The sequence below is a fragment of the Cherax quadricarinatus genome, chromosome 5 (genome assembly GCF_038502225.1).
Source record: "Cherax quadricarinatus isolate ZL_2023a chromosome 5, ASM3850222v1, whole genome shotgun sequence".
In the NCBI taxonomy this organism is placed as follows: Eukaryota; Metazoa; Arthropoda; class Malacostraca; order Decapoda; family Parastacidae; genus Cherax; species Cherax quadricarinatus.
Window position 1 is genome coordinate 27,064,219 of NC_091296.1, and position 14,829 is coordinate 27,079,047.

At 40.2% G+C, this 14,829-nt stretch overlaps 1 protein-coding gene across 1 annotated transcript in view; it reads right to left on the reverse strand.

Annotated features, from left to right (window-relative positions):
* LOC128684980 (protein lifeguard 4-like) overlaps positions 1–14,829 on the reverse strand; it is a 65,295-nt gene that overhangs the window by 17,744 nt on the left and 32,722 nt on the right. The window contains exons 3-4 of the mRNA XM_070101391.1: positions 14,284–14,475; positions 3,353–3,485 (exon numbers count right to left, since the gene is read on the reverse strand). Coding sequence (XP_069957492.1) covers positions 3,353–3,485; positions 14,284–14,475 — 325 coding nt within the window. The remainder of the gene's footprint in view (positions 1–3,352; positions 3,486–14,283; positions 14,476–14,829) is intronic.

The following is a 14,829-nucleotide window of genomic DNA, read 5'->3' on the forward strand; positions in this document are numbered from 1 at the left end:
AAAAATTTCCCTCTTTCCTACATACTCTAACTTGAGCCTCACTATCCTCGTAAAAACTCTTCACTGCTTTCAGTAACCTACCTCCTACACCATACACTTGCAACATCTGCCACATTGCCCCCCTATCCACCCTGTCATACGCCTTTTCCAAATCCATAAATGCCACAAAGACCTCTTTAGCCTTATCTAAATACTGTTCACTTATATGTTTCACTGTAAACACCTGGTCCACACACCCCCTACCTTTCCTAAAGCCTCCTTGTTCATCTGCTATCCTATTCTCCGTCTTACTCTTAATTCTTTCAATTATAACTCTACCATACACTTTACCAGGTACACTTAACAGACTTATCCCCCTATAATTTTTGCACTCTCTTTTATCCCCTTTGCCTTTATACAAAGGAACTATGCATGCTCTCTGCCAATCCCTAGGTACCTTACCCTCTTCCATACATTTATTAAATAATTGCACCAACCACTCCAAAACTATATCCCCACCTGCTTTTAACATTTCTATCTTTATCCCATCAATCCCGGCTGCCTTACCCCCTTTCATTTTACCTACTGCCTCACGAACTTCCCCCACACTCACAACTGGCTCTTCCTCACTCCTACAAGATGTTATTCCTCCTTGCCCTATACACGAAATCACAGCTTCCCTATCTTCATCAACATTTAACAATTCCTCAAAATATTCCTTCCATCTTCCCAATACCTCTAACTCTCCATTTAATAACTCTCCTCTCCTATTTTTAACTGACAAATCAATTTGTTCTCTAGGCTTTCTTAACTTGTTAATCTCACTCCAAAACTTTTTCTTATTTTCAACAAAATTTGTTGATAACATCTCACCCACTCTCTCATTTGCTCTCTTTTTACATTGCTTCACCACTCTCTTAACCTCTCTCTTTTTCTCCATATACTCTTCCCTCCTTGCATCACTTCTACTTTGTAAAAACTTCTCATATGCTAACTTTTTCTCCCTTACTACTCTCTTTACATCATCATTCCACCAATCGCTCCTCTTCCCTCCTGCACCCACTTTCCTGTAACCACAAACTTCTGCTGAACACTCTAACACTACATTTTTAAACCTACCCCATACCTCTTCGACCCCATTGCCTATGCTCTCATTAGCCCATCTATCCTCCAATAGCTGTTTATATCTTACCCTAACTGCCTCCTCTTTTAGTTTATAAACCTTCACCTCTCTCTTCCCTGATGCTTCTATTCTCCTTGTATCCCATCTACCTTTTACTCTCAGTGTAGCTACAACTAGAAAGTGATCTGATATATCTGTGGCCCCTCTATAAACATGTACATCCTGAAGTCTACTCAACAGTCTTTTATCTACCAATACATAATCCAACAAACTACTGTCATTTCGCCCTACATCATATCGTGTATACTTATTTATCCTCTTTTTCTTAAAATATGTATTACCTATAACTAAACCCCTTTCTATACAAAGTTCAATCAAAGGGCTCCCATTATCATTTACACCTGGCACCCCAAACTTACCTACCACACCCTCTCTAAAAGTTTCTCCTACTTTAGCATTCAAGTCCCCTACCACAATTACTCTCTCACTTGGTTCAAAGGCTCCTATACATTCACTTAACATCTCCCAAAATCTCTCTCTCTCCTCTGCATTCCTCTCTTCTCCAGGTGCATACACACTTATTATGACCCACTTCTCGCATCCAACCTTTACTTTAATCCACATAATTCTTGAATTTACACATTCATATTCTCTTTTCTCCTTCCATAACTGATCATTTAACATTACTGCTACCCCTTCCTTTGCTCTAACTCTCTCAGATACTCCAGATTTAATCCCATTTATTTCCCCCCACTGAAACTCTCCTACCCCCTTCAGCTTTGTTTCGCTTAGGGCCAGGACATCCAACTTCTTTTCATTCATAACATCAGCAATCATCTGTTTCTTGTCATCCGCACTACATCCACGCACATTTAAGCAACCCCGTTTTATAAAGTTTTTCTTCTTCTCTTTTTTAGTAATTGTATACAGGAGAAGGGGTTACTAGCCCATTGCTCCCGGCATTTTAGTCGCCTCATACGACACGCATGGCTTACGGAGGAAAGATTCTTTTCCACTTCCCCATGGACAATAGAAGAAATAAAAAAGAACAAGAGCTATTTAGAAAAAGGAGAAAAACCTAGATGTATGTATATATATATATGCATGTGCGTGTCTGTGAAGTGTGACCAAAGTGTAAGTAGGAGTAGCAAGATATCCCTGTTATCTTAGCGTGTTTATGAGACAGAAAAAGAAACCAGCAATCCTACCATCATGCAAAACAGTTACAGGTTTTTGTTTCACAGTCATCTGGCAGGACGGTAGTACTTCCCTGGGTGGTTGCTGTCTACCAACCTACTACAGTTACAAGCACTAAAAATACTGGGATAATGTGAAATGTAGGAGCAAGGGGCTAGTAACCCCTTCTCCTGTATATATTACTAAATGTGAAAGGAGAAACTTTTGTTTTTCCTTTTGGGCCACCCCGCCTCGGTGGGATACGGCTGGTGTGTTGAAAGAAGAAAGAAGAATGTGAAATGTACAGAATGTATGCGTAGATGCGACCGCACTGGCTGGCTTGTAAACAATGGCGCTGAAGCCACACGTGGGACGCGTCCCAGACGAATCACACAAGGCGAGTTTTTTATCGTGAGGCGAGGCAAAATTTTTTTGTTCAAATGCTTCGTATGGTGGATTTAACATAACGCGATGAGTTCGTAAGACGGGGGTCCACTGTATCATGCAAAATATTCGTAGTATGGAAATTAGGTGGTGTGGAGTTACTAAAAGGCTGAGGAGGGATTTTTGAGGTGGTTTGGCCATTTAGAGAGGATGGAGCAAAATAGGATGACTTGGAGGGTTTATAAATCTGTAGTGGAGGGGAGGAGGGATAGAGGTCATCCTAAGAAAGGATGGAGGGATGGGGTATAAGAGGTTTTGTGTGCAAGGGGCTTGGACATACCGCAGGCATGTGTGAGCGTGTCAGATAGGAGGGAATGGAGACTAATGGCCTTCGGGATTTGACGAGCTGTTGGAGTGTGAGCAGGGTAATATTGTGTGAAGGGATTCAGGGGAAACTGGTTAGCCAGACTTGAGTACTTGAAGTGGAGGGGGGGGGGGGATATTTGGAGTGACATCTGAACTGTTATATCTGCACACCTCTGCAAAGACAGTGATTATGTGTAAATGATGATGGAAGTGTCAAGTGATGGTGAAAGTGTTTTTCTTATTTTGGCCCACCCTGCTTCAGTGGGAGATGGCTGATGTGTTAAAAAAAAATATTCACAAAGGTAAATTCTCGATATACTGTACCTGTGTGTCATATACTATGAAGAGACAGAAGATTAGAGCAGATCCACCTGCTATTGCCAATTCCAAGCCACTGCTTCCCAAGAATATATTCATTAGGCCCAAGCCAATCATCACCATCAGTCCAATGAGTAGTCTGAAAACAAACATTTTGAAATTATGGTTCAATAACTAAAGATGTAGCTGAGGAGCCATTTTGTGGGCTCAAGCAATGTTTCTGTTAGTGAAAGATGCGACTGACTACCTTGACGTTAGCTTGTGCAAAAAGTCTAGTAGCATATTCAGAAACAGTGTTCTCTCTAAGAAGGTTTAGCATCTTAGCAACACTTCTGATTTCTAACATGAATGATTTCAGGAAGTGTAGTTTGGAAAATATTTCAACAAAGTTATGACATTCATCTTCTAATAAGTTTTTTTTTTTTTTCTCAACAAGTCGGCCATCTCCCACCGAGGCAGGGTGACCCAAAAAACAAAGAAAATCCCCAAAAAGAAAATACTTTCATCATCATTCAACACTTTCACCACACTCACACATTATCACTGCTTTTGCAGAGGTGCTCAGAATACAACAGTCTAGAAGCATACACATATAAAGATACACAACATACCCCTCCAAACTGCCAATATCCCAAACCCCTCCTTTAAAGTGCAGGCATTGTACTTCCCATTTCCAGGACTCAAGTCCGACTATATGAAAATACATAACCGGTTTCCCTGAATCCCTTCACTAAATATTACCCTGCTCACACTCCAACAGATCGTCAGGTCCCAAGTACCATTTGTCTCCATTCACTCCTATCTAACGCTCACGCACGCTTGCTGGAAGTCCAAGCCCCTTGCCCACAAAACCTCCTTTACCCCCTCTCTCTAACCCTTTCGAGGACGACCCCTACCCCGCCTTCCTTCCCCTATAGATTTATATGCTTTCCATGTCATTCTACTTTGATCCATTCTCTCTAAATGACCAAACCACCTCAACAACCCCTCTTCTGCCCTCTGACTAATACTTTTATTAACTCCACACCTTTTCCTAATTTCCACACTCCGAATTTTCTGCATAATATTTACACCACACATTGCCCTTATCACTGCATATTCTGTATGCTGAACACAAAACAAAAAACTTTGAACATCTCTCTCTCAGTTCTTGTATTGTGGTGGGACTAGAAAGGGATGGGGTCATTCTTGTTATGTAAATTTAGGGAAGTCTGAGCTAGTGTGTGATGGATGGCTTGCTGATTAAGAACAGACCTTAAATGATTTGCATGATTCAGCTATTTGCACTTTATTAAGTATGGTAGTTTTTCCTTAAAATTATGGATTATATTTAAGGCCATCAAAGATGGAAAAATGTAAGTTATTATTTTTTTTATTTTGAAGAATGTCATCATTTTGATGAATGTCATCATTTAACACAAATATAAACCAAATAGAAGGTTCTGTGGCATTAAGGTTAAGGAGTGCTTGGGTGGTGATGAATATGTCATTTACATGCCTCATCCAGAAGACATTAGCAGGGATGATGCTTTGAAACCTTTCAAGCTTCAAACACTCCATGTACAGTATATAGGCAAACACTGCCCTAACTGGCAAGCCCAAGACAGCACTGGATTAACCCTTTGAGGGTTTTTGACGTACTAGTACGGCTTACAACCCAGGGTTTTTGACGTACTAGTACGCCTAAATTCTAGCGCCCTCAAGTCTAGTGGGAGAAAGCTGGTAGGCCTTCATATGAAAGAATGGGTCTATGTGGTCAGTGTGCAGTCTAAAAAAAATCCTGCAGCACACAGTGCATAATGAGAAAAAAAAAACTTTGACCATTTTTTTGGAATAAAACAGCGACTTTGCACTGTATTTTCGTATGGTATTTATTGTTGTATTCTAGTTTTCTTGGTCTCATTTTATAGAATGGAAGACATATTACAGAAATTGAGATGATTTTGACTGGTTTTACAATGAAAGGTACCTTGAAATTGAGCTCAAAGTAGCAGAAATGTTCGATTTTTACCAAATTTCAAAATTAAACAAATCGTGCCAAGCGTGCAATACACGTCAACTGGTGAGTCTAATATTCTTTCACAAGTGCACCAATAATATTTATACCATTTTTTACACTAATGCAGTAGTCTGCATAACAGTAAATCTTATATTTTTTGTGAGAATAAAAATTCAAAGTGGAAAGGAAAAGAATATAAGAGGGGCCTTGAGACATGACTAATGACCAGAGGAAATGTCATTTTAGTGCCAGGAATGTCTTTCTTGTTTATTCTGGACCCTATTCGGAAATTGGCATCTTTTGAAATTTGTGTGAAATTGGCAAAATTGCTAAATTCTGACCACTGTACTGGATAGTTGAATTTCATAAATGGGTGGTTTCTTGCACCCATTCGATAGAAAAAATGGAGTTCTAGCGAAATATTCATGTTTTTTGTCGGCTAGTACAGTGGAATTGGCCGAAAATGGGGCTCAAAGTGGGCAAAATCGCCGATGCGTAAACATCGCCGAGACCGCTAACTTTGCGAGAGCATAATTTCGTAAGTTTTCCATCAAATTTCAAACTTTTAGTGTCCTTATGGTCGGGAAAAGATTCTCTATCTTTTCATAAGAGAAAATAATTTTTTTTTTTAAATTTGGCCGACCCTGAGAACGAGTTATGGAGAGGGCCTGTCGACCCTCAAAGGGTTAATAGATGAGCCCATTTAAAACTGTTGCTCTTGAAAAATTGGTAAAGGAAAATAAATTTTACCTTGCTCACATCTAGTAAATCAATAAAATCCTAACAGAATATGCAGCCCTTATTTCTAACAAGACAAATATCACATTAATGAAATCTCCAAAAATTTTCAAGTAAGACTGCAGAGGCATTGCATTTCTAGAGCAGGAAAATAAAATCATAGTTTTTCCCACCTCCACTGAGCCTGAAAACTCTTCTAGACTTCTCCACAAGACTAATTACAATGTCTCCATCACAGCTCTCACAATAAGAGATGTTACTCGAGTACACGAGTGGTTACTTCACGTGTAAGCTCGAGCTTTACCCTATTTCCTGCAATGGTTGTCACAATGTTTTTGTTGGAGACAGCTAAGGACTTGGACATGCAATGGAGAACATAAGTGTGTATAAATAACAAAAAAAGCACAATACCGTGACTGGAACGATACACAAATAACCCGCACATAAAAGAGAGAAGCTTACGACAACGTTTCGGTCTGACTTGGACCATTGACAAAGTCACACTAACAGAGGTGGAGCAGGACGGCTATATATAGGCAGGAAGAGGTGGTGGTAGTAGTAGTAGTAGTAGTAGTAGTAGTACAAGAGTTGTATATGATACCGACAAGATGAAATTAAGACACATGCACAACACCCGGGCATCCCCATCATAGACGTTTCGCCATCCAGCCAGCCACTGGATGGCGAAACGTCCACAACAAAGACAACCAGACGCCGCACATATGTCTTAATTTCACCAGTAGTTGTAGTAGTAGTAGAAGGAGGAGAGGTAGTAGTAGTGGTAGTGGTAGAAGTGGGAAAAGGACGAGCCAGTCAAATACAAAGGAAGGGGAGCACTGCAAGAGAGCTAGATGCCCACAGAGGGAGAGCAAGCGCACAGAGGTGCGTGAAAGGGAAGTGGTGAAATAAATGAAGAAGGAACAGAAACACGAGACATGAGAGAGAAAGACAACCCAGAGGAGCAAAGGAAAGAGGAAGAAGAAACAGAAAAGGAAAAAGAAAAAAAAATGAGGATTCAGGTTAAGTCACGGGTGTTCTGAAGTTTGGAGCATTTTACAATGTAATGGGAGAGGAAGGCATCTACAGAGACGAAGCCAGGGCTAAGGTTCATACAAGGAAAGTTGTGTATTAGAGAGGATTCAACTAGACGGCGACTGTTCGAGTTGGAAGTAGGGAAGACAGTTCTAGCAGAAGACCAGTCAATAGGATGGCTATGATCTCTGACGTGACAGAAAAGAGCATTGTTAGTGTCGGCAAGCCTAACACTATTTTTGTGCTCCCTAAGTCTGTCAGAAAGAGATCGACCAGTTTCTCCGAAGTATTGAAGAGGACAGGAGGAGCAAGAAATAGAGTAGACACCAGGAACATCTGTAGAGGGAGGAGAGGTATGAACGAGATTAGTGCGAAGAGTGTTAGTCTGGCGGAAGGTAAGCTTGATGTCTAAGGGACGGAGAGAATTGTTGAGATTAGAAAGACCGGAAATGTAGGGAAGGCAGAGGATAGAAGAGTTCTCATGAATAGAGTGTTTGGGAGAGAAGAAATTGCATTTAGCACGAGAGAGGGCAGAGTCTATGAAATGGGAAGGGTAGCCAAGACGGGAGAACGAATTATGAAGAGTGGAAATTTCTGCTGGAAGGAACTGAGGATCACAGATGTGGAGGGCACGGAGAAAGAGGGAGATAAGAACACTTTTCTTGACAGGGGAAGCATGATAGGAAAAGTAGTGAATGTACATGCCACTGTGCATAGGTTTACGGTAAACGGAAAAGGAAAAACCTGTATCTGAGCGGTGGACATGGACATCAAGGAAAGGAAGCAAGGAAATAGATTCCCATTCAGCTTTGAACTTAATGGAAGGGGCAAGATTATTAAGAGCTTCAAGAAAAGGTTGGAAGAGACTGGAGTCATGAGGCCACAGAGCAAAGATGTCATCCACATAGCGGAGCCAGAGTGAAGGTTGCACATCGAGGGTAGGAAGAGGAACAGTCTCCAAGTATTCCATGTAAAGATTAGCAAGGACAGGAGAGAGAGGAGAGCCCATAGCGACACCGAAGGTTTGAGAATAATATTTCCCTTGGAAGGAAAAGGAGTTAGAGTCCACACAGAGGCAGATCAGATCAAGAAAGACATCAGTGGGGATAGGGAGATGAAGAAACCCTTCATGGGCCTTCTCTCTAAGGAAATCAAGGACATCATCAAGGGGGACATTGGTGAAGAGGGACTCAACGTCAAGACTAAGCATCTTACAGGTTGGGAGAGAGCGAACCCGTTCAATGAAGTCTTGAGAGTGACAGAGGTGGGCAGGAGAAAAAGTACCAAGAAAGGGAGTGAGGGTTTTGGCCAGCCAAGAAGCAAGAGAATAAGAGACAGAACCTCTAGAGGATATGATAGGACGAAGAGGAATATCAGGTTTATGAGTTTTGGGAAGGCCATAGAAATAGGGAAGAGAGGGACAGATGACACGAAACCGTTGAACAAGGTCAAAGTCAGGAGGACAGAGTCCTTAGTTTTTTGTTGAAAGTTCTCTTGATGCGATCAAGAGGGTTGGAAACGAGAGGAGTGTAGGTGCGTGAGTCAGAGAGCAAGACATCAGCTTTACGGACGTAATCCTCGCGATCAAGGAAAACTACCGAATTACCTTTGTCAGAAGATAGTATGACAATGTTAGTGTTGGATTTAAGAGAAGAAAGGGCAAGTTGGTAACGGAAGGTGGTGATTCTTAGAAAACAGACTAACAAGAGCAGGAAGGAGAGCTCCACGAAAAGTGGACAAGTCAGGAAGATTACGGAAGCGAGATTGACGAAAGGAATCAAAAGAGCTAATCAGGGAAATACCAGCACGAGGAGTAGGCGAAGTGGCAAAGGAAAGGCCAAAACCAAGAAGTTCAAGCTCATACTGAGAGAGTGAGACAGAAGACAGATTAGTAACACAGTCACACACCTCTGTGCACTTGCTCTCCCTCTGTGGGCATCTAGCTCTCTTGCAGTGCTCCCCTTCCTTTGTATTTGACTGGCTCGTCCTTTTCCCACTTCTACCACTACTACTACCTCTCCTCCTTCTACTACTACTACTACTACAACTACTGGTGAAATTAAGACATATGTGCGGCGTCTGGTTGTCTTTGTTGTGGACGTTTCGCCATCCAGTGGCTGGCTGGATGGCGAAACGTCTATGATGGGGATGCCCGGGTGTTGTGCATGTGTCTTAATTTCATCTTGTCGGTATCATATACAACTCTTGTACTACTACTACTACTACTACTACTACCACCACCTCTTCCTGCCTATATATAGCCGTCCTGCTCCACCTCTGTTAGTGTGACTGTCAATGGTCCAAGTCGGACCGAAACGCCGTTGTAAGCTTCTCTCTTTTATGTGCGGGTTATTTGTATATAAGTGTGTATGAATGACTAACACTTTGAAAGCATGGGGTCATTGTAAAATGTACCTTCACCTCAAGAAATGGGACAAGGTCAAACTATTTATTTCAGAAGAATAAAAAGACATGGCAGTGCTTAGAATCAGTCCTAATTAACACTAAACACCACTGCATAGAACATGGGTATCTTGACTCCTAGAACCTCTTGCCCACCACCTGCTCAGCTGACTGCACAACACAATGTAAAGGATCACTTCAACGTCTCCAATCATCTGCATGGCTGCCCTTGCTATATAATTAAAGCTTTTCCCAAGTATGTATTGCATCACTTAACTACACAAGTGATTACCAGGTGTCCAACAAGCTGCTTTGCCTAACCAGCAAAAGTAAACCACAGCACAAAGAACAGTGGCACAAAGAACACTTATTCATTGCAAATTTATTACTAACAGCCACAATACTAATAGCGGGTTATTTATGCAAGTACAGTGGACCCCCGCATAACGATTACCTCCGAATGTGACCAATTATGTAAGTGTATTTATGTAAGTGCGTTTGTACGTGTATGTTTGGAGGTCTGAAATGGACTAATCTACTTCACAATATTTTTTATGGGAACAAATTCGGTCAGTACTGGCACCTGAACATACTTCTGGAGAGAAGAAATATCGTTAACCGGGGTCCACTGTATATTTAACTCAGTATAACCCAGTACTGTATAATTTTAATTTTTTTAAGCTTACAAACAGAGGTACAAAAAATACAGGTAAGAGCAGCATGCCAAAGCCACTTATATGCATAGCATTACGGGCTGGCTTAAAATTAACTTAAGATTAACTAAGCAATGATGAAATCAGTGATAAAACATTATTGTAAACAGATAACTATAAAGCACAAATGAGTATTACAAAGACAGGTCATATGGTTGCTTGCATTGCTGTACATTCAGTCGAATGGAGTATTCTGTTAGGTAGTGTATTTAAAAAAATAATAAAGTTAGATTGGGTCCTAGGTTTAACATTTGTGTGATATAATTGTGAGTAACATATAGGATATACAATTTATAAGGTTCAGTTATTCAGTATTTATTTGGTTTTGAGTGAGTAAATGATCTTTGAGAAGAGACTTGAATTTATAAACAGGTAGTGTTTCTTTTATATTTACAGGTAATGAATTCCAGATTTTAGGGCCTTTTATGTGCATTGAGTTTTTGCATAGCGTGAGATGGACACGAGGAACATCAAAGAGTGATCTGTGCCTTGTGTTATGGTCATGTGTTCTGTTGAGGTTGGCAAGGAGATGTTTGAGGGGAGGGTTAATATCAGAGTTAAGTGTTCTATGTATGTAATAGGTGCAATAATAAGTATGGATGTTTTGTATGGTGAGTAGGTTGAGTGTTTTGAATATTGGTGGAGTGTGTTGCCTGTAGTGAGAATTTGTTATCATTCTAACTGCAGCCTTTTGTTGGGTAATTAGTGGTCTGAGATGGTTAATTGTTGTTGAGCCCCATGCACAAATTCCATAGGTGAGATAGGGGTAAATAAGAGAGTGATAAAGGGCCAGGAGGGCTGACTGTGGAACATAATACCGTATCTTTGATAGTATGCCTACAGTCTTGGAGATTTTCTTAGAAATTTGTTGTATATGTGTATGAAATTTGAGTCTATTATCGAGGTGGATTCCTAGGAATTTTCCCTCTGTTAGCTTTGTGATAGGTGATCCGTTTATTGTTATGTTAAGAGGTACATCTGTAGCTCTGTTACCAAACTGAATGAAGTAGGTTTTGTTAATGTTTAGTGTAAGTTTGTTAGTCCTCATCCAGGTAGATATTTTCTGTAATTCGGTGTTTACAGTATTGGTTAGCGTGACTGGGCTCGGGTGAGAGAAGACGTATGTAGTGTCATCTGCAAAAAGTGTGGGTTTGAGTAATTGCGAAGCATTTGGTAGGTCATTTATGTATAGGAGAAAGAGAAGAGGGCCAAGGACACTTCCCTGTGGGACACCAACTGTAATTGGTTGTGTGGAAGAGCTTGCCCCATTTGCATACACATATTGGCTTCTGTTGCTGAGGTAAGACTTGAGGTAGTTGAGGGAGTGCCCTCTAATACCATAGTGTGACAATTTTACGTGGAGCAAGTCATGGTCAACTGTATCAAAAGCTTTACGTAAGTCAATGAAGATCCCCAGTGGGACTTCTTTTTTCTCTATTGCAGTGTATATATGCTCTAGCATGTGTATAATAGCATCATTAGTATTTTTATTAGGCCTGAATCCAAATTGGCAGGGGTTGAGAATGTTTTGGGAGATGAGGTAGGAGTAGATTTGTTTATTTCCATATTTTGAGTATTACACTCTCAAAAAACGTAATATTATAAGTATTCCTTGTATATAGTGTTAGAAGGCCAAAATAAAAAAAATTATACCCCTTCCATACACCACACCACATACAACCACCCACCTACTCCCATACCATATACAGTGGACCCCTGCTTTACGATCACCTCCCAATGCGACCAATTATGTAAGTGTATTTATGTAAGTGCATTTGTATGTGTATGTTTGGGGGTCTGAAATGAACTAATCTAATTCACAATATTCCTTATGGGAACAAATTTGTTCAGTACTGGTACCTGAACATACTTCTGGAATGAAATAATATCGTAAACCGGGGGTCCACTGTATTCCAAATGGAGCAATGTCAGGCTCAGCATTTCCCCATGTTTTAAGTGCTAAAACCACTTTAACCTCTCGAGTCGCAACCCCCAATCCTGAGGCGTCTCCTGGTGTCGCAAAATTTAAAAAGAAAAAAAATTACTTTTTCTTATGAAATGATAGAGAATCTTTTCCCTGATTGTAATGACACCAAAAAAATGAAATTTGATGGAAAACTGACGGAATTACGCTCTCGCGTAATTCCGTCAGTTAGCAACCTTGGCGATATTTACAAATTGGAGATTTCGCCCAGTTTGAGCCCTATTTTCGGCTAATTCCATTGTTCCAGTCGACCAAACTCATAGCTATTTCTTTAGAACTACATTTTTTCTATCGATTGAGTACAAGAAACTGCCCATTTACCGATTTCAACTACCCAATAACGTGGTCAGAAATTTGCAATTTGGCCAATTTCACGAAAATTAAGAAATATGACAATTTCAAAACAAGGTCAGAATGAACAATGCAGACATTCCTGGCTCTAAAATAACATTTTCCTTGTTCATCAGTTACGTCTCCAGGTCCCTCTGATATTACACTTGCTTCCTATTTTGAGTTTTTATTCAAATAAAAAACAGAAGATTTACTATTATGCAGACTACTGCAATATTGTAATAATTGTACAAATAATGTCAACCCATTCATGACTGCATATATGAATGGCTAGTTGGACATTTATTGGACAATGACATCATTTGTTTACTTTTGAACATCGGCAAAAATCAAACATTTCCCCTACTTTGAGCTCCATTTCCAAGTTCTTTTTATAGTAAAACCTATCAAAATGACTTCTATTTCTATATGTTTTCCATTCTATCAAATGAGACCAAGAAAACAAGAATACAACCATAAGTACTATACGAAAATAGACCACAAAGTCGGCATTTTAATTAAAAAAAAAAACGGTCGGAGATTTTTTTTTTCTCATTATGCACTGCGTGCTCCAGGATTGTTTTTTTGTATGGTGCACACGGACCACACAGACCCATTCTCTCACATGTGGGCCTACCAGCTTTCTCCTGCTTGATTTGAAACTGCTAGAATTTAGGAGTATATATACGTCAAACACGGTACCTTGTAAGACGTATATATACGACCAAAACAGTAAAGGGTTAAACACATCTAATGTCATAAGAAACTAGTGTACAAAGTGTTACATTAAAAACAGAAAATTATATTTTGGAGTCAATAAACTGTAAAACTTAAGACACGGCAGACACCACTCTCACGAGCCCTTCCAGGGCAGGGAAGGTGCCTGAACCGGGGCTTACTACCACCTGCAGTTCACAAGACTGCTATTCCCATGAGCCCCTCTGGGGCGGGGAAGATCAGAGGCCTAGCTTCTCCCTACAAGCCCTGTGAAGGCGGGGAATGGGGCCAGGCCTGGTCCCAGAGGATGAAGAGGTACTTTTACCTCTTCCCATGGGAGACATAGGTCTCTCAACATTCCCTAGACAGGGAGCCAAGGCCGGGTCACCATCTGGAAAAAGACCCGGGCCGGGAGCGTACCGGCAAATCAAGGAGGAGTGTAAAATTTAAATATGTATTGCTGGCACATTTATACTGCTGTTGCCAATGAGTGATCATTTTCTTTTTTCCCAAATTCAGCACACCATAGTCTAGTTTTTATTAGATTCCACTCATTAAATTTAGTCTTATCCAGTTCAAAAAACTACTCTTTCATTACATAAAGAAAAATACTTTTTTTATTTTCAAAATCATCCCACATGCACAGGATTTTTTCCCAAGGTATCGTGGAGTTTAAAATGCGGTCAAACCGATAACTCTGCGCCTACGTAATTAGCCAAGTTTTCCATCGAGTTTCATATTTCTGGTATCATTACATTCAGGAAAAGATTCTCTACCATTTCAGAAGAAATTTTTTTTTATTTTATTAAAAGTACAGACACTGAGCAATTTTAATTTCAGGGGTCTATATAGTGAAAGGGAAAAAGAGGACAAAATTTCAATAGTTTAAATTTATTTCTACTTTTCAATATGGAGGAAATGTTTTTTCCAAAATTAATAAAAAACAAGTGCATATAAACTATACTGTATTCTGTAAGTTATAATAAATTTGTAAGAGATACAAAGACTGACATTCACTCACCCAGCTCCTATGTTTGTGAAGTCTCTCTTCGTCTGAAATGTGTATGCTGTAAGACCACCAGTGATAACCAAGGTGAGGACAAATGCTTTCACCACCACTTCTCCATCATACATGCTCACTGCTACTCCCACAGTGATGGCTTCAATGACAGTAAAGGCTGCCAACAGCATGAAGTTTATGGGGACATGATGCCTGTAAGAAAATTGTACAAAAAGATGAGGACACGTAATAAGATACTATGCAACTTGACTTATTTCTGAAATCATTCATTTCAATAAATATTCATCTTAATTTGTTCAAAATTATGTACAGTTGTGCTGGAGAAATTACAATTCCTAGGTTGTAATATCTAAATTTTGTGAAGGGATTCAGGGAAATCAGTTAGCTGGACTTTGAGTCCTGGAGCTGGGAAGTACAGTGCCTGCACTCTGAAGAAGGGGTGGGGATATTTGCAGTTTGGAGGGGCATCTGAACTGTGAAGGGCTCTTGACCCAAAGAATTTGAACTACCCTCCTTTTCCTTTGGTTGAATATGATTGCCTCCTAT